The sequence below is a fragment of the Engystomops pustulosus genome, chromosome 4 (assembly GCF_040894005.1).
Source record: "Engystomops pustulosus chromosome 4, aEngPut4.maternal, whole genome shotgun sequence".
Taxonomy (NCBI): domain Eukaryota; kingdom Metazoa; phylum Chordata; class Amphibia; order Anura; family Leptodactylidae; genus Engystomops; species Engystomops pustulosus.
In genome coordinates this window covers 113,310,322-113,330,750 of record NC_092414.1, presented here as the reverse complement: position 1 = coordinate 113,330,750, position 20,429 = coordinate 113,310,322, and the positions used below count along the sequence as shown (strand labels likewise).

The following is a 20,429-nucleotide window of genomic DNA, read 5'->3' as shown; positions in this document are numbered from 1 at the left end:
TCTAGGAAAAAAATTTCTTACTTTCATTTCAGGTTGTAAGTAAAAGTAGTACAATATATTTTTTTGTTTCTTTATATGTTAAGTGTATTTAAATGTTTTATGATTTTATATATTCTCCAGGTGACAGATTCTAGTCAATTCTTCTGGTGCTTATTTTACCAATGAATGTTTTGTTTATTTTTGGAAACAATACTTACTAGAAGCAGTTTATAAAGTTTTATGTGAAATGTTGTATTGGACGTCAGACTTCATTGTAAAGCATCCAGTGGAGCGGGTGGAGAATCCATGTGTGTACAAACTGCATGAAGTTCAATTAGCTTCACAACTCCCTCCAAGTTATTGATTAAAGACCAAAAAATATAACAATGCTTAGTTGTAGGCAGTAACAATGCAGCTATCGACTAAAGTAACGCTATGGATTCTGTGATGCTCTATGAAATGGAGGCTGATGGGACTCAAAGTGGTGTGGTATTTGCCTTCAGAGGGGGCATATTAAGAGACTTTTTTAAATGCTATTGATTTGAGGCTAGATTATACGGTTTATATGTGCTTGGTTTATGCATCTATTTTCTGTGTTTATTTGTTAAACTAATGACATAAATTTATTTACTTCTAATAATTTGTCTAAGACGACCTATTTACATTGCAAATTATGTTTTTTCTTTTTAATTGAAATTGTACAGTAGTTTTAGGTGATGTAATTATCCATATAAAACAATTATAATTCCACTAAGAGGGGAAATCCCTTTCTCACAAAGGGGTAGAGCAGCAGGACAAGCTTGCGCCCTTGCTCTCCATACCGTTCTATGGGCCGGGCACTGTGCTTGGCGACTATGGACACTCATAGAATTGGATGGAGTGGCCGGGCGTCCGCTCCAACACTGGATCTCTGTTCTCCTAATTGCTGGCCGACCTTTTCTTTGCAATTACCCCATGCACATGGCAAATGTTCATGTGTTTTCAGAGGGAGGATGAGGATAAACTCTTTGAGGATAAGCCCTCGAGCAATGGTGCTTCTACTTCACAGAAGAAATGGGGGGGGCACTTTCCCATTTGAGGGTCAACACACCCCTATGAACACCCTATGGGTCAGCTGGTGCTGCAAAAATCAGCTGGTTAAGGGAAGATCAATCAAATGTGTATGACCACCTTATTGGATGAACTTAAGGCAGAATTCACCAAATTGTCTATGTACCAGTCCATTAGATAATACTGGCAGGATTTGGTATATGCTGAAAGAGTGATTTGTGTTTTTTCTAAATGTTTGGTCCATCTGTTTAATAACTTTAACTCAAGAAGTGTAAGATTGTCAAGCACATACACAAAACTAATATAGAAGTGGTATTCACATTTTAACCTTGTGAGATCTCTGAAACAGTTTTGAGGGTCCCCACATCTCCGGGCAATGTTTCCTAGAGTGTATACACACATAAACGTGTTAGAAATTTGTTTCTTGGTAAGGGGTGCTGGTTTCTGGTTGTAAGAAAATAGGAACCCTGCTATAGTTATTGTTGGCCTAGAGAAAAAGGTTCTAAAGGTATGTGAAGCCAGCAGCACTATAGACCAAAAGTACACATAACTAGAAATCCCATTTTCGACGTCAAAACTAATAAGGAAAATAATTCATTTTATTTTTAGCCTCCAAAGTAAAACTGAAATATTTTACCTGCTGTTAGGAGAAGCTGTGAATGACCCATGCTGTAGCTTTCCATGCTTTCACAGATTGAGTTGCTTTAAACTGTATAAAGAAGGAACATTCTTAAAGTTGAAAATCTGCTATCTTTTTTTTTGTTTTTATATATTTTAATCACATAATTGCATTTGCACACTACAATCTTGAAGTTGTATCTAGACTAAATCTAGGACAGTATTACACATACTAATTCTCAGATTGTCAGAAAAAGTGACTCTCATAGTGGTAGCCAGAGTCTGTATAGTTAGCTAGCAATATTTACATACAGTGGGTGAATTATAAGAAATTCTGAATAAACCGCTGACACTACAGCATGGATTTACAGTGTACTGAGAAGTAAGGCATCCTAGGAAGTGAAATGTTTCCTCATCTGTATTCTGGAGTAACATCATATGTGGTCACAATATATGTCAGTAAATTTTACTAACTTCCAGTTTCTATAAAGCTTGTCAATCATCAGTATCATGGGTGTCCCTGCCATCCATGTCTCGGATCACAGACACACCCGTGCCCCTCTCCGTGGCGGCACCTGGTCCCCAGCTCACTCAGCTTTCCGCTTTCCTGCTCCCTTCCCAGCTGGCTAGTGGGCTTGCACTTGCTGATTCCCGGGATTCATTAAAAGCCGGCAGCTCCCAGTTGCCCCCGCCGGGTCTTGGTGCTCCATGCCAATGAGAAAAATTCCCCTGCGTTACTTTTGTATTCCGATCTCCCGTTGTGACCCTGGACCTGACTTTGTACCTTTGCTGCCAGCCCTCCTGCTCTGTTCCTTGCCACTTGTATTGACCATCTGCCTGTCCCTGACCACGAGATTGCCCGCTGATACTGTACTTTGACCTTGTCTGCTACCGCAGGCAAGTCGCACCTGTGGAACGACCTGGTGGCACCACGCCGCAGCAAGACCATAATGCTTTGCGGTGGGCTCTGATGAAGTCCGGATGCTACTTAGATTCCGGTCCCAGGTGTTGGCTTGTCATTGTCCGCGGTGGTTCAGGGGGTTCACTAACCCTGAAGTCTGACCGTAAGATCTGGCCATGGACCCCACCAAGCTGCTGTTTCCAAACTGGCTGTTCTTACCAGCGTTGTGGTCCAGCAGTCCCAGCAGATGGCTTCGCAAGGAGAACAGCTTGGTCAAGTCACCGCCATGCTGCAACAGTTGCTTGCCACTCCGCATCAGACTCCAGCAACTACTCCTGCAACTACTCCTGCTACCACGGCTTGGCTACCTGCCGCTGAACCAAGGCTAAGACTGTGTATGCCCGACAGGTATGATGGGGACCCCAAGCTGTGAAGGGGCTTTATTACTCCTTCCTAGTGCTCCTTGTACATAGAAATCATGCCGTCTGTTTGTCACTAAGCGATCCAAGGTGGTATTCATTCTCAGCCTCCTCTCCGGGAAAGGCCCAAGCCTCTTTGGGATAGAGGCGATCCGGTTATGGCTATGCACATAGCAATCCTGGCGGAATTCTGGGCTGTGTTTGAAGATCCGGCAAGAGCTTCCTCAGCTGAGACCGCACTGCTGAACCTGCGCCAAGGGGACTCGTCTGTTGGAGTGTACGCAGTTCAGTTCCGTACCCTGGCCTCTGAACTCTCCTGGAATAATGCGCCTCTGTCAGCGATCTTTATAAATGGACTTTCACCTGAAGTGAAGGACTCGATGGCTGCTCGTGACCTACCATCTACTCTGAGTCAGACTAGCCACTCGGATTGATGTGCGGTTTATGAAGCGTGTCGAGGAGTTACGTCACGAGCGTCCACAAGTCCGTCCTCAACGTCTGCCTCGCCTGGCACCTGCCTTCCAAAGGCCGCTCCAGCCTCTGGCTGTACCATCTGCAGAGGGGCCTATACAGGTGGACAGAGCCAGACTCTCCCTCCAGGGATGTTCCAGACAATGGATTAAATCAAGGTTATGGTGGCACTTATCAATCTCTGTTGTGCCGCAACAAATTGGTACACAACATAAATGAATTGCTTACCTGTAATAGTAGCGGGGTAATCTATATTATAACCTGCCCTTGCAAAAAACAGTACATAGGGAGAACAATCAGGCCCCTAAGGGAAAGAATTTCAGAACATTTAAGAAATATCAGAAAAGGATTAGAGACACATTCTTTATCGAAACACTTTAAAATAGCCCATAACATGGATATAACAGGGGTAAAGTTTTGTGCCATACAGTCTATCAAAAAGGACTGGAGAGGTGGAAATTTTATTGCCAAAATGTCCAGGATAGAATCAAGATATATCTTCACATTCGAAACAATGTTACCTAAGGGCCTTAATGCAGAATTGGAAATTTTTGGTTTTCTATAAAGCTGAACATACAAGCATTGGAAGGAGGCAGCCGTAACTTTAGCCACGTTAGTCCGGCTGTATACCAGCACATGTGGCCATCTTCCGGCCTCCCCCATCCCTAATCCTGAATAAGACATGACATAGACATTATTGAATCCACCTTTGAACAAAATGAGACACATATTTCATAGTCACTCAACTTTACTTACAAGGATTTCTTATAAAAAACATATATTCAAAAACTCATAGTTAAGAACAAAGATATAAATAGATTTTCTGATTCTATCCTATCTCCATTTCTATGTTTTCTGATTAATTTTTCCATTATGAGGGTTTATATATATTTTTACTATGATCAGAATTTGTCCGTATGTTGCTAAGACTCGCTCTGACACATACATCATGAGCAGATGCTGCTTTAAGAGAGTATAAATAAATTGGTCCAGGTCTGGTTTTCTATAGTCCGATCCATTCCATATGGATCCAGACCAGTCAATGTTTAACCCAAAATGGATATTTAACCACACACAACAATGAGGAGGTTTCACAACTGCAAGGCTACTGAGGAAGAAGCATTGCGCTTTGAAACGCGTCTAGCCATTATCCACAAATTACTGGACTCTTACAGAACCTAAACATCCTCACAATTTGATCCATTACACCACCCTCGATACAAATACAAGAAAACTTTCACCTACGAGTCGTGGGTGGGCTCGAGCCTATTGTTTGGAACGTTGCATGTTCTCGGGTGTGACATCCCCCGCGGCATCTGGCAGGCACGGAGTCCACACCGTGAAGGGAGGAGAGTGAGGAGTGTGAAACGTACGAACTTGTTTCCCGTGGAAGCGCTCCCGGAGGACATACACAGATGCCGCTGCACGTGGAGGACGCCATCACATATTAAAAACGATCACCAAAACCTCCACAATAGTGAACGTTTCCAGTTCGAACAGAGAGAAAGACGCATATGATCAACCAACTGTGAGTGATTAGATTTTAAACATCCTATATATTTTGGCAAATAGCTGTAAGAGTCTACACAAGTGTAGGGCCCTACACTTTGTGCAACATAAAAGCCTCCTGGATACCAATTTACTCTTAAACAAATTTGTTTTTAACTATCCACTTTTATTTTTATTTTTAATGCATGCAATTTTCTTTTTTATGTACTTTTTCATCCCCATGAATTTTTCAGCTCTACGAATTTTTTCATCTTTATGAATCTTTCTATTGGGACATAGGACTCCCCACTGTGTACGGGACTACTAATATTACTATATCTAGATAATCAACCGCTATATTGTCTCTGAGTATCAGAAGGAATAGAAATTGTTTACGAAGTTGTTTACCAAATTGTTTACAAAATTGTTTACCAAATTGTTTACAAAATTGTTTACAAAATTGTTTACAAAGCTCTAAAGGAATCCTGTTAACAAGATACACATACAATTAAGGTCGAACTAAGTTCCTATATCTATATTAAGATCTTTACATGATTTGTACGCAGATGTGTTTACATTATTCATTTTAATTATTACTCAATGTCTGTCATATTTTAGAAACTATTATAAATTAAAAAAACGTGTTACTTCTGTACATCTGAAACCGTTTTTGATTGTGCCCACACCCATTTAAAAAGAATGTTCCAGACAATGTCTTGGGAGAAGCGTCCCTAGGTATGAGCAAAGCTTCTCCACGCCTGACTATTCCTGTGCTCCTTGGCTTCGGCACCCGCACTCCGATTCAGGTTTCTGCTGTCTTGGACTCTGGTTCTGTGGGGAACTTTGTGGATGCCGCTGCGGTCTCCCGGTATCACATTCCGGTGGTTCCTCTCAAGAATCCTCTCGTCATCTCCTCAGTCAGCGGACAAATTCTGTCCGGTCCGGTACCGCACTGAGCCTGTCTCCCTGCAAGTAGGAGCTATTCATAAGGAAAGACTGTCCTTTTACGTGTTGCCACGCTCCACCTCATCTCTCCAGCAGGGTCTTCTGTGGCTGCAACTTCACACACCGTTCCTTAACTGGAAGACGGGACAGATGCTTCGTTGGAGACCAAAGTTTTAGTCTCGCTGCATGGTGGTGCCTCTACCTGGCTTGTCTTCCGCCGTGACTCCCAAGCCCTTGGAGGGTCTACCTATGTGTTTCCAGGACTTTGACTATATTTTTTCCAGAAAAACAAGCAGAGACTTTGACACCGCACTGTCCCTATGATTGTCCTTTTAGATCTCTTGCCAGGTGCCTCTCCTCCCAGAGGTTGTGTGTATCCTCTTTCAGTTCCAGAGACTGCTGCTATGTCCGAGTATATTAAAGAGAATCTGACCACAGGCTTCATACACAAATCCTCCTCTCCAGCTGGCGCAGGCTTCTTTTTCGTGATCAAGAAGGATGGCTCTTTCCGTCCTTGCATTGACTATTGCGGGCTTAACATGGTCACGGTTAAAGGGAACCTGTCACCAGGAGAGCCATTTTTAGCACTCCCCCAGTCCCCACAGAGCATAGTACTTACGCTGCCAAAGTGTTTTTATATTAAAAATTGGTTTTACAGAAAAAAAGATCTGTTATATTGTACCTTTCATTAGCATCTACTGTGTGATTAGGCAGTTGCCAATTGGGAGGCAACTACCCAACCACCCTTGGGATTCAGCTTCTCCATGTGACCTTTTCAAATATATGAAAACACTGATCACTTGGCTTAGCGACGCCCCCTGCTCCTCTACAGCCAATCCCGAGTGTGGGGAGTTATTCCTATATTTGAAAAGGTCACATGTTTCCCAAGGGTGGGGGGGACTGCTCCTTTCCAGACCCTCTCAAAAGGTAACTGCCTAGTCACACAGTAGATGCTAATGAAAGGTACAATATAACATATCTTTTTTTTCTGTAAAACCTATTTTTTATACAAAAACACTTTGGCAGTGTATGTACTATGCTCTGTGGGTACTGGGGGAGTGCTAAAAATGGCTCTCCTGGTGACCTCCTGTATCTCCAGACAGCGCCTTAATCCCAGGCAAGCTTGTTGGTCTCTTTTCACGCTACAACTTGTTGATCCATTTCTGTCTGGCGGAGAAGAACATCAAGGCTGATGCCTTTTCACGTGTCTCTGATGTCATTGGAGTAGAGCTTGTCCCTCTGCATATTATCTCTTCTGAACAACTGGTTGTTACCGTTCCGATGGATCTTTGGCAGCTTCCTCCCGGCAAGATGTATGTTCGACCTGCACTCCTCAAGGTCTTGAGGACATTCTTCACTTCTGGCTGGGCACCCTGTTTATTATTTTAGCATATCTTCTGGCTGCATGGACTTCCTCAACACATCGTCTCCGACCGAGGGGTTCAGTTTGTGTCCAAGTTCTGGTGTTCGTTGTGTAACTAGCTGCAAGTAAATCTGGACTTTTCTACTTGACCATTTGACTGTGGGTGGTAAGCGGAAGAAAAGGTGAATCAGACTTTAGGCTGTTACTTCCACCACTTTGTCTCTGCCCCTTCAAAGTCTTGTCTGCTGCCATGGGCTGAGTTCTCCTGTAACTCGCTCCTGTTCAACCTCACCCTTCCTTTTTCTCTGTCCATTCCCTCGGATGTCCCTTTGGTGGAGGAACTTGTACAGGACCTCAAATCTATTTGGGAACAGACCCGTCAGTCTCTCTTCTGGGCCACTGACCGCACCAAGACTCTGGCTGATAAGAAACGTAGGACTTCTCCAGTCTTCTCTCCGGCTAACAAGGTGTGGGTATCTTCCAGATACATCCGGCTGAAGATACCTAGCTACAAGCTTGGTTCCCGCTTTCTTGGTCCCTTTGAAGTGATTCAGCGCATCAATCCTGTGGAGTATAAGATCTGCTTTCCTCCCACTATGTGCATTCCGAACTCCTTCCATGTCTCCCTTCTGAAACCTGTAATCTGGAACCGCTTCTCAGCAATCTCCTGCTTCATAGGCTGACCCAAGGGATGGGGGGTACTGTCATGGCTGCGTTCCATGTCTCGGATCATAGACACACATGTGCCCGTTTATGTGCCAGCACCCGGTCCCTAGCTCACTCGCCTCTCTGCGTTACTGCTTCCCTCCAGCTGGCCAACATGTACATTCCTGCTTCCTAGGGTGCACACACAGATTTAAAGAGCCAGCGCAACACTGATTGGCACTTGCCGTTTCCAGGATACCTTAAAAGCCAGCTCCTCCCAGTAACCCCCTCCTCCATCTTAGAGCTCCAAGCCTATGAGAAGGCTTCCCCTGTGTTACTTTTGTATTCGGATCTCCTTTTGTGACCCCGAACATGACCCAGACTTTGTACCTTTGCTGGAAGCCCTGACCTCCTTCTCCGTTCCTGACCTTGCATCCTTGCCGCTTGTATTGACCATCTGCCTTTCCCTGACCACGAGATTGCCCGCTTATTCTGTACTTCGAGCTTGGCTGCCACCACCGGCATGTCGCACTTGTGGATCTACATGGTGGCACCACGCTGCAGCAAGACCATCCTGCTTTAAGGGAGGCTCTGGTGAAGACCGAGCGCCTTTTAGATTCCGGTCCCAGTGGACGGCTTGTATCATCGTCCGTGGTGGTCTAGGGGGTTCACTAACCCTGAAGTCTGCCACTACCTGTGTGGTTCAGATTGTTAAAGGGATTTCATCAGCAAGTCACGTACATTATATGTTGTTTTCTGGACATTTATATTTTGCCATTTCCTTATTGGTTAAGGCAACTATTGGTTAAGATCATTTCAGTTATATGTTAGCAGAAGATAGAAGTTATACGGTCAGATATAAAGGTAGCGAGACTGAGTGTTTGGATAGTGAGGTGAAGTGGTTTTATTTGGAGAGCATCCTATGGACTAGGCTTTTGTTTAGAGAGAACGTGGGGATTAATTGTTAAAGTGACTTCTCGTTTAGTCATCCTTTGGCTATATTCACATTCAGTTTTTGCCCACTGTTGAAAGGATAAGTTGGGAAGATTCCCAAGATTCCCATATTCTTACAATTTAGTTCTAAAATGTATTCCACTATATGCTCATACAGTGGTACATATCTCTTGGTTTGGCTCCTCCCCCTAAAAGTGACTGCTGCCAATTTTCAGGGTTTCTCCCGAGTGATGTAACTGTCCTTATATGGACAGTTGTGTCACTTGGGAATCACCCACAGTGTACACCTATTGAAGGCCAGGGATGGTTGGCATACAATGTCATCTCTTTCCCTGTCGGCTTTTATTGCCTTTTGTAAATGTATAATGGTTCTGCGTTCCTGAGATGTGAACATAGCCTATGTAAGCAGCATGTTATTAAAGTCTCTCTGAGTCTAATTTAGTCTATTTGATGGTGAGCTCTCCAGAATACAAGTTCTCTTACCCTGTTCGCTGTCTTCCTTGAAGCCAGTCATGGAGGAACCTCTCTCTGCTGATGGCTGCTGTCTGTTTATTTGATTGTCAGCCACTTTTGGCCAATCACCCAACTGGAGAAATTTTTGCTCCAAGAGGTTTGTCTAGGCTGAGCAGATATGGTTGTAACATATAGCTTGACTATACTGTCAGGCTCCTCGGCTAGTGGACTCACTGGACCCCCGTGGATATTGACGTAAGCCGACAACCGGTTTTGACCAGAACCCGCCACAAAGTGGGTTGGATTTGCTGCGGCTTGGTACCACCAGGTCGTTCCACAGGTGCGACTTTGTCCGAGGTGGCAGTCTAGGTGAGGTACAGAGACTTGAGCAGGATCATGGTTGAGCAGGATCATACCTCACTAGCCAAGGTATACCACTTAACGAAGGTGGACCCGACCCCTCTTCTGGGGAAGTTTCCAGGAAGGCCTGCGTGTGACCTGTTTCCAGGATTCCGGGAACCCCAGATTTGAATGTTATTTTCTCCCCCTCCTGAACCTCTTGGTCAGGCCTCACGAATCCCCCTGATGACTCACCGTGAACGGTGATGAAACGCGTAGGGTAGGGAGGGACGGGGAGCACACTTTTATTTGCTATACCTTTTAGGGCATAATAGTACACCGGTCTAGGGACGACTTGGGTACTGTCCTTGTCAGGACGGGAGCAACTGGGGCCATAGGGACAATTGACTATATAGGGAGAGAAACTATTCCCCCTCTAGGTCTCTCTAGGATATCCATCCTGCAACCCGATGCTCCACCTGGTAAGAGTGCTCGTTTCTTTTATGTTTATTTACTGCATTGAGTGTTTTTAAAGTGACTAAGTAAAAGTTAAATTTTAAATGACCAAGTCCGTTGCTTATATATACAGGATCATGGTTGGGGACAAGCAGGAGGTCAGGGCAGGCAGCACCGGATCCGAGTCGGGGACGTAGCGGAAGGTCAGGATGGGCAGCATGGGATCAAAGTCAATAACGGAACCGGGGTTCTTTTTGAACTTGGCTGAACAGTGAGGAAAGTTAGAGAACCTTTTATTAAACCCAAAACAGGTTTCCACAGAAGTTCTTACTGTTTCCCTGTTTTAATTATAAAAATACATAGCTCATATGTTTATTAAATCAGACTTCGCAAGTCATAAGGAGTTTTCTCTTCACTGTGACTATGGATTGTTATTAAAGAATACGTTTATTTCTCGGTCTTTAGATTTAATGGTTAAAACTTGATGACACGTTCCTTTTTAAAGTGGCAAGAATTCAAGGACTGTGAGAATCTGAGCCTGCAATTTCTATTGTCCTTGTTAATTCATAGTTTTTTTGTATTACTTTCATGATTTTTTTAATGTGATTTGTCAAGTAGAATTAAACAAATACATTCTTTGTGTTTCCATAGTTTAAGCAAAACTGTTCAGAAGACTCAAACAACACCTGTGAAATTGAAAAAAGTCACTACTTTCCAAGAATTTGAAAGCAACACGAGTGATGCCTGGGATGTTGGAGAGGATGATGATGAACTTTTGGCAATGGCAGCAGAAAATTTGAATACTGAAGTGGTAATGGAAACTGCGAACAAAGTAATAGAAAACCATACAAAATTACAGGAACAGAACAAATTTCAAGAGACTCAACAAGTGGAAGACCAATCCGTGAAACTTGAGGAACTGCCTTCTTTTATTAGCAGTGACAGTAAAATAGTAAAATCAGCCAGTGAAAGTCAGATTCCTAATGCAGCAGGTATGTGTATTCTATATTATAGTTTATTGCTTTACTTTACATTTCATTGTTTTATTGTGTGTGGAGCGATTTTGTAATACATATTTATGTTAATACATTTACATACTATCACTAAAAACTAAAACGTTCCTTCGCAGAATTCTGAGTATTGGCAACAAGGCACAGTTTATTGTTGTGGCTTCAATAGTGAGTATAGTGAGTGTTATGGCTACAATTATATGCAGATACACTTACCCTGCCTTCTCCAAACTTTAAACACCACTAGAGTGACTTGTATAACACTTACCTGGGCTAAAACACACTAGCTGTGATAAGTGCGTAATCATGGAACGGATCAGTTCCGTCCTTGACATTGCACATTTAATTTTACGTGATCAAGGAAAGTGTGCTTTTGCCCTAACACAGGCTGTTGGCGCTTCTTGCTTTCCCTTCCTCCCCTATGTGGCCTCAACTCCCAGAGTGTGGGCAGCTGTACATGGCAGAAATTGAAAGAACTGGGGCTTTTAGGGATCAATAATAAAGTTGATTCAGGCAGGGTGCAGCCCGTCATTTGCATGTGGTTTTAAACCATATGAGAGGGATTTATCAAGCGCTGGCATATTGTGTGCAATCACTTGATTTTTCACAAGAGGCTCTGGCTTCTTAATATATCCGTTGTCTAACTTGTGGATGGACAGATGGTGATCTACTTAATATATACTATTTACAGTAGTTTCTCTTTCTTAATGTTCTGGGCGTTTCTATGAAGAGTCAGTATTTGGAATTCATAAGGTAAGGATTTATGTGCTATAACCTGTGCCAGGAACTACTCTTCTCCGTTGCACGCCCACTTGGTGTACACCAGGAATTGTGATTATATCAAGGCTTTTATGCCAGAACAAGACTTGATAAATCCACTGTAGATGCTAAATACTGACTCTTCATAGAAACGCTCAGTTACAAGTTGGAAACTTTGGATCTTATTTTCAGTAAAACGTGACTAATTTCATGATACATGATGTATTAAAAAATCCCAACAAACCCCCTCAGCCTCCTTCGTACACAATAGTTACCACAAAATATAAATGACAACTTTCTGCTTGAAAGTATGTCCGTGGACCTACCATTCAACTTTTAACAGTTTTGCAGCAATACTTTTGATAAAATGAATGCTCTGATGTTGGTTTGGTCTTCATTTAATATTTACTGACCAGTTGAATAGAAGAAGTGTTGGCTATAGAATTACTAGGAACTTCCCATTAGTTCTACTCTTTTTAGTATGACCCCTTTGTGAAAAATACAAGAAGGCTGCACAGTATTCGGTGATGTATGAGCTAATTAATAATCTTATTATAATAAGACCAGTGATAACAAATGCACACTTTATGTTAAAACTGTGGTTATCCTGAAAGCTTCAGCTATTTTGAGTAATGTAATGGTTTTCACGAACTGGAGAAATAGCCGTCCATTTCATGCACTAATTACTTACAAGCACCTTACCACAGACTGGAATTAACTTTTCTAACCACATTTCTTGAAAGAGCAGAAACTAAAAACAAAATGCATTGGATTGGATTAAAAAAATAACTTTTTTTGTGTTATAAATGCAAGGGTTGTATAAGATTAGGAAAAAAAGTCTTAAAAGCCATTGTCCATGGTCCAGATGGGTACATTTTACGGAGGTATGGGGGCTCAGGAGGTGAGAGTGCTTATACAATGACCCAGTCATTCTTTATCAATCTATTTTCAGTCAAACTTTTGCAGCAAATCTGTAGCCTATTATTATATTACATTATAATGTCAGTCGTGACTGCCCAATATTGGCCCATGGTGTCTACATCTGCATAGTCACGTTGGTGCCCAGTGAGTAGGAAATTATTCATAAATGTGCTTTGTTATATAGATAAGTGGTGGGGAAGGGGTGTATGTTTGTAGATGATTAAAATATGAGCAATTTAGAACTAAAAGCACCAAATAAAAGTTGAGCCATTATTAGGTTGCTATGGCAGCTGTTGGCTTTTTGGGTAAGCTATAGTAAGAACACAAAAACATAAATAGATATCACAGTTGGGTGCATATAGGAAAGTGCTTCTGTTCTTAAAAGCTTTTACTAGCAGTTTTGTATTTTCCGAGAACATGCTCAAATTATATGTCTAAAATGCCATTTTTTTACTGTGTGTGTTATTACTTTTAAACTGAAGATGATGAGTAGATTCAATTGAGCTTCTGCTCCATGCCTTAAAGGCATTTATAAGTATTGATGGAAAGTGTCGATACAGTGTGCCCTCAACTGGCTGATCAGAGGGGCTGAGTACTGGAACCCCACACTTCCAGCATATTTCCAGAACTTTTGCCTTAATGTTTAGTGCTGCATCAAATATTAAATCTCTTATTGCAGCATTTCTTGAATGTCCATTAGGTTTTTTTTTCTGTCTTTTTATGTTAAAACTTGTCAGTTTGCCTATAAAAATATAACATTGTGTGCAAACTTGCCCTAAAAAGGGGAGTGTCACTTTAGAGGCCCCTGTCATGGCCCCTATAGCAACTAGAACCATAGTTTTGGTATATTACAGAATCTCCACCTTCAAATCACACAAGGCTTAAAACTCAACCTGAGATACAGGCATTTATTTTCATCTCATCTTTCCAAGTATGGGGAATTTATCATTGTAGTTACCTCGATTTTCTGATCTGCCAATGTCTCACAAATGTCTTAATAGCCTATTTGCTTGTATGAAGTGAGACTTTTCAAAAAGTCACATTTAGGTGTGCTCCATGTCATTCACTGACACATGCATACCAAGATCTTGCTGGCAACTTGACCTTAGGTGTTTTAATTATTCATTGATCCCTGGTTGTATTATTGACATATGGTATTGACCATGAGTAAGAGTGTACAGTAACACAAAAAAAACTTTCTACCTGTACTTGCACACTGTCGATATTTGGAAATGATTAATTTAATACCTTAACCCCTACGGGACTCGGCCTCTTTTGGCCTTAAGGACGCGGCCCCATTCTTCAAATCTGGCCTGTGTCACTATAAGTGGTTATAGCGTGGGAACGCTATGAGATATCCAGGGGATTTTGAGATTGTTTTCTCGTGACACATTGTACTTCAAATTAGTTTAAAAATTTGGATGATATCTTTTATGTTTAGTTATGAAAAAAAACAAAATTTGGCAAAAATTTGGAAAAATTCTTTATTTTCAACGTTCTAAATTCTCTACTTTTGATGCAGATAGTCATAGCACCCAAATAAATTCATAACTTACATTTCCCAAATGTCTGCTTTATGCTGGTATGGTTTTTTAAGATTCCACATATTTTACTAGAATGTTATGAGGCTCAGAATTTGGGTGCCATTTTTCACATTTTTTGTAAAATCACCAAAACCTGTATTTAGATGGACCTGCTCAACTTCTAATTGACACTGAGAGGCCTAAATAATAGCGAGACTCGTAAATTACCCCATTGTGGAAACTACACACCTCAACGTATGAAAAACCACTTTTAAGAAGTTTGTTAACCCTTTACGTGTTTTACAGGGGTTAAAACAAAATGGGGGTGCAGTCTGCAAATTGTGGTATTTTTTCACAATACACCCATTTTGGGTGGAAAATTAAACATTTACAATGGATTAAATGAATAAAGGCTCCACAAAGTTTGTTACCCAATTTCTCCCGAGTACACGGATACTCTATATGTGGTGGTGACCTGCTGTATGGGCACACGGCCGGGCAGAGAAGGGAAGGAGGCGCCATCCAGATCAGATTTGCTATGTCACATTGTACTGGCTATAATTTTTTTCTTTTTTTTTAATGTGGACCTATAGGGGCTTATTTCTTTTGCCACATGAGATGCACTTTTCTGGTACGTAATTTGGGGGAATCTATAGGCTAATTGGTGAGATTTTATTAACTCTTTGTTGGTGGAGGAAATGAAAATCATCACTTTTCAGGAAGATTTTTATGTTTTTTTTTTTTTTTTTTGCCTGTTTACCATACCATAAAAATAGTATATTATTTTTATTCTTTGGGTTGCCACGATTACAAAAAGACCTCATTTATATAGATTTTTTATTTTTTTCCCATTTTTACTGCATAAAAAGTAATTTGGCAAAAATGTTGTTAATTTTAGCATCACCGTCTTTCATATGCATAACTTTTTTATTTTTCGCCTCACAAATCTGTTGAAGGGCTTATTTTTTGCGAGAAGGATTGTTCTTTTTAGTGGTCTTATTTTAGAGTGCATAACATTTTTTAAATCCCTTTTTAGAGCATTTTTATAGGGTATTAATTGAAAATGATCTTTTTTCTGGGGCTTTTTTTTGTTTTGTTTTTTACGGGGTTCACTTTGCGGATCTAATAACGATTCTGTTTTATTATGCAGATTGTTACGGACGCAGGGATACCAAATATGTGGGGGTTTTGTGTATTTTATTCAATTGTACTGAATAAAAACCAATTTGGAGAAAATCTTGTTCATTTTAGCATCACCATCTTTTCATATGCATAACTTTTTTATTTTTCGGCTGACAAATCTGGTTAGGGACTTATTTTTTGCGAGAAGAGTTGTTCTTTTTAGTGGGCTTATTTTGGAGTGCATAACATTTTTTAAATTACTTTTTAGAGCACTTTTTTATAGGGTATTAATTAAAAATTATCTTTTTTCGGAAAGTTTTTGCGTTTTTTTTTCTACGGCGTGTACCGTGCAGGTCCAGTAACGATTCTGTTTTATTATACAGATTGTTACGGACGCGGCAATACCAAATATGCGGGTTTTTTTGTGTTTTTGTGTTTTTTATACTTTATTAAGTGTTTTTATGGGAAAGTGACATTTTAGGGGCTTATATTTTTATGTATTTATTTTTTATTTATTATAATGTGTAGTGTTAAGTGTTTTTGCATATTTTTACTTATACATACTTGAACTTGAACCAGTGTTGCTCTGATCACTGGTTTAAGTTCAATACACTGCTCTACAATACTATTTTATTGTAGAGCAGTGTAAACTGTCTGAGCAAGCTTGCGCATGCTCAGACAGTTTACAGTCACACCCGGAAGGGGTCTGACTGCCATGGAGACCGGGCAGCTCCGGGGCACATGCCAGTCCTCGGAGCTGCCCAGAAGTGGATCGGATCCCCCGGTAAGCGGCACGGGGGATCCGATCCACAGCGCAAACACCCTTACACGCCGCGGTCATGTTTGACCGCGGTGTGTAAGGGGTTAACACCCGCGATCGGAGCCGGCTCCGATTGCGGGTGTTAGCGCAGGCTGTCAGCTGTACTAGACAGCTGACAGCCGCTGCTTCTGGTACCGGCTCCGTTCGTGAGCCGGTGCCAGAAGCAGGACGTTATAGAACGTCCCCGTGCGCTAAGCATCTTGCCCCGGGGACGTACTATAACGTCCTGGTGCGCCTAGGGGTTAATGACATGTGATGCACAAGTACATCATAGTGCCATTAAAGGGTTTGGCAATTTTTTTTTACATAAGTTGCTATTGTTCCTTCACTGCCTTAACCCCTTCCTGACTAGCTGGGTCCCGGTACATTGCTTACTGGTAACACCAGCGATCGTGTTTTCACGACGATCACCACCGGCAATGGTCCCAGCGGCTTCAAAAAGATTGCCATCTTGTTGCGGATCATCGCTTCCTGTGATGTCATGGGGGAGCGGTGATCCGTCACCATGGTAGCCTCGGGTCTTCCAAAGACACGAGGCTACTTCATTTTAACTCCTTCATTACAATGTGCTTTTAGCACATTGTAATTAATGAGGAGGAAAATCCCCATATACTGTAGTATGGCAGTATATGATAGGAACGATTAGACAGCCTAGGGTTAAAGTACCCCAGGGAGTCTGAAAAATATTAAAAATAAAAAAAAGTTTAAAAAAAAAAATCATAAACTCATTAGATATCGCCGCGTCCGAAAGTGCCCGATCTATCAAAATTTAATAATCGTTTTTCACTGCGTTTTACCCCATAGCAGAAAATAGCGCCCAAAGTCCAAAACGCCACTTTTTTGCCATTTTGAAAAATATAAAAAGAAACAAAGTGATCAAAAGATCGCATAGTTAAAAATTATACCAATGAAAACGCCATCAAAAGTCGCAAAAAATGACACCACCCACAGTGAAGTATGAAAAAGTTATTGGCGCCAGAAGATGGCAAAATTAAAAAAAAAAAAAAAATTTGTACATGAGGTTTTAATTTTTGTAAATGTATGAAAACATTATAAAACCTATACAAATTTGTTATCCCCATGATCGCACCGACCCAAAATAAATAGAGTAGATCTGTCATTTGGGGCACATAGTGAAAGCTGTAAAATTCAAGCCCACAAGAAAACGTTGCAAATGCGGTTTTTCATCATTTTCACTGCATTTGGAATTTTTTTCCAGCTTCCCAGTACATGGCATGGAATATTAAATACCGTCACTTTGAAGTGAGATTTGTTACGCAAAAAATAAGACATCACACAGCTCTTTATGTGGAAAAATAAAAAAGTTAAACATTTTTTAAGATTGGGAGTTAAAAATGGAAGTGAAAAAACTAAAAAGGGCCAAGTCGTTAAGGGGTTAACAACAATACCTAAATGTTCAAGTGATTCAGCATTTCTGCTGCTTACTTTAGTGCTGTCTACAAACTCTCTGTGGATTTTTGTTCATATGTCCAAGCATTGATAAATGGGCGGAGCTTCAGCAGGTGAGTAATTACTTTTGCTGCCCTCCCCCTACCCTCTGCCTGTGTCCGTCAATGAGACGGACTGTGAGAGAGCAAATCCAGCATATACTGCAATACCATAGAACTGATACAAAAATATCAACACAAAAAAAATCACAAACCTGGTAGGAATTGCTGCATCTCAAAATGCAAAGTCTATCAAAATATATAAAATGGTTATTCCCAGCGGTGAACCCTGTGAAGGAAAAAAGCTACCACTTTTTCACCATTTTACAATAAAAATGAAGCAAAAAGTCATCAAGGTCTTACAGTCAAAAAAATTATAGAAATGAAAATATCATCATTGGAGATGGACGAATTTGTTTGAAATTCGATTCAGTCTGATTCGCCGTATTTTTAAAAAAAATTCTGATTCGTTACAAATCGAATTATGACGAATCACGTTAAAAATAAAAAGGTATTTCCTGGCTGCACAGAGCCTGTAGGGTGTTGTAGACTGTTATGCCATGCTCAAATATGCATAGGGAGCGTGGTTTGGTCTTCAAACAATGCTGTGTTTTAGTATGACACGCACATGACAGCCGCCACTCTTAGAAATGGTTCACTCTTCAATTTCATGGGCACTTACAGAGGCCAACTTCACCAAATAAGTGAAGTTGGAAGCAGCCTGACAAGGTAACGTCTGTGCCAGCTTGAAAGGACCGAGCTGAGGGCCAAGATCCCACTATAACATCAAAGAGTGCACGTGGATACATGTAGAACAACGGAGTGGAGAGGGTGTTGGCAGTTATCACATATTATTTTACCTTTCTTTCATCCGTCCGTGTCTGCTTTCAATCGGTCAGATAATCCATCAGTATTACTAAAGCCAAAAACAAACAGGATTTGATCCAAAACAGAGATGAGCAGTAAGTGGGATATTTGCATGTCCTCTATGTCCTGTATCCACTCCTGCTTTTGGCTATCTATGCTGAGGATTTTCATTTCTTCTGACAAACATAGTGGCAACCCTCCATAGAGTGGTGGAGGGTGAAAACAGCATTATCACAGGGTGTTCCAGGAAGACAACAGTCAGTTGGCAACAACATGAGCAGGCTGCAGAGTGGCACAATGATAGAGCATGGAGGCAGCAGCAGCATGAGGTCAGAGAGTGGCACAATGACAAATACTGGAGCTCGCAGACACATGGTAAGCCACAGAGTGACACAAAGACAATGTGTGGAGGTGCCGGCAGCAGGAGGTCAGAAAGTGGCACAATGATAGAGTGTGGAGGTGGGTGACAATTCCAGTCCCTAGTAAAGATGGTGGGAGGCAGATGGAGCAAATGGCAGCAGGCAGGTGGCAGCATCAGAATTGTGGCAGCGGTAAGTAGATAGAATCCAGACAAATTTCTCAACGTTTGGGAGAGGCGTCATGGCTGAGTTAATCTCATGCATGAGGCATTGGTGTGTTGAAATCCTGGCTGATCCATGCCTGATTTATCTTGACAAAGGTCAGTCTCTCCACATTACGGGTGGACAAGTGGGTTTACCTTGGGGACCCCGCCTCACTGAACACCCACTCTGATGCCACACTACTACGGGCAGGACAGCTTCTCTACTGCAAACTCCGCAAGTTGCGGCCCCGCATCAAGTTTGGCTTCACAGTAGTCCAGGGGATCCTCTATCTGGGGTGGTAGACTGCTGTCCAAATAGGCCACCACCTGCTGGTGCAGGGTCTGCTCTATGTCCTGCTGCTGGTGGCGGCTACCCTTCTCACTAGGCGGGTGAAGGAAGCTGCTCATTAAGGACTCCAGACTTAACCTTCTGCTGATGGAGATGCTACTTCTACTCCCCCCCCCCCCCATCTCCCCACAGCAGCCGTGGCAGTAGTACGTGAGCAATGACAGGAATCCCCCGGTCAGACTTGAAAGAGGATGGACAAATGCACAAATAGGAAGCGGCCAACTGTCTTTTCAGTATCTCTCTATAGTACGCCAGTTGTTCCCCCCTTTCGGCAGCTGAGAAAAGTCACCCATTTTTGACCGGTAGGGAGGGTCCAAGAGGGTGGAGAGGCAAAAGTCATCCCTATCCTGGAGGTTCATTATTCGGCTGTCACTAGTTAGGCAAAGCAGCATGCTGTGGGCCATCTGTGCAAGTGACTCTGAGGGACTCTTGGCCTCCATCTCCACTGCATACTGCCACAGTGCTTCTGGGTTATCTACCTCGTCTTCTACCTCCTCCGGATGCTTCTGCTCCTCTTCTCCTGTCACCTGAGTGGAGAAACCACTGATTTCACCAGACTCTGCTTGTGCTCCAATGTCGTCCTCCTCCTCCATTTCAGCCCCCACCGGACTCATGTGGACGTGAGATGTAGTCGCCATGAGATGACGTTATTCTGCCCCACCTCTTCACTGCCAAGCAGCTGCTGACTGTCCTCGAAGAATTTGTCCTAGCTGTATAGTGGCACTGAGCCCTGACCGAGATCTCTAGCTGAGGGAATTGAACAGGACAGAATAGAATTTTCATGAAATTTGGACCGAATTCCACTTCGTTCGAATCAATTCACCCATCTCTAGTCATCATGGCATGCAAAAAAAATTACCCTTTACACAGCTCCCTACAAAAATGTATGAAAGAGTTATTAGCATCAGAAAATGGTGAAACAAAGAAATTTTTTTTTCTTACAAAAAAATGTTAATTTTTCAAATCT

General features: G+C 41.9%; 1 protein-coding gene across 2 annotated transcripts in view; it reads left to right on the top strand.

Annotated features, from left to right (window-relative positions):
- TBC1D22A (TBC1 domain family member 22A) overlaps positions 1-20,429 on the top strand; it is a 373,643-nt gene that overhangs the window by 15,029 nt on the left and 338,185 nt on the right. For both annotated transcript variants that reach the window (XR_011854935.1, XM_072147091.1), the window contains exon 4: positions 10,733-11,073. Coding sequence is in view for 1 of the 2 variants with exons in the window: in XM_072147091.1 (XP_072003192.1) it covers positions 10,733-11,073 (341 nt within the window). In the remaining variant the exon portion in view is untranslated. The remainder of the gene's footprint in view (positions 1-10,732; positions 11,074-20,429) is intronic.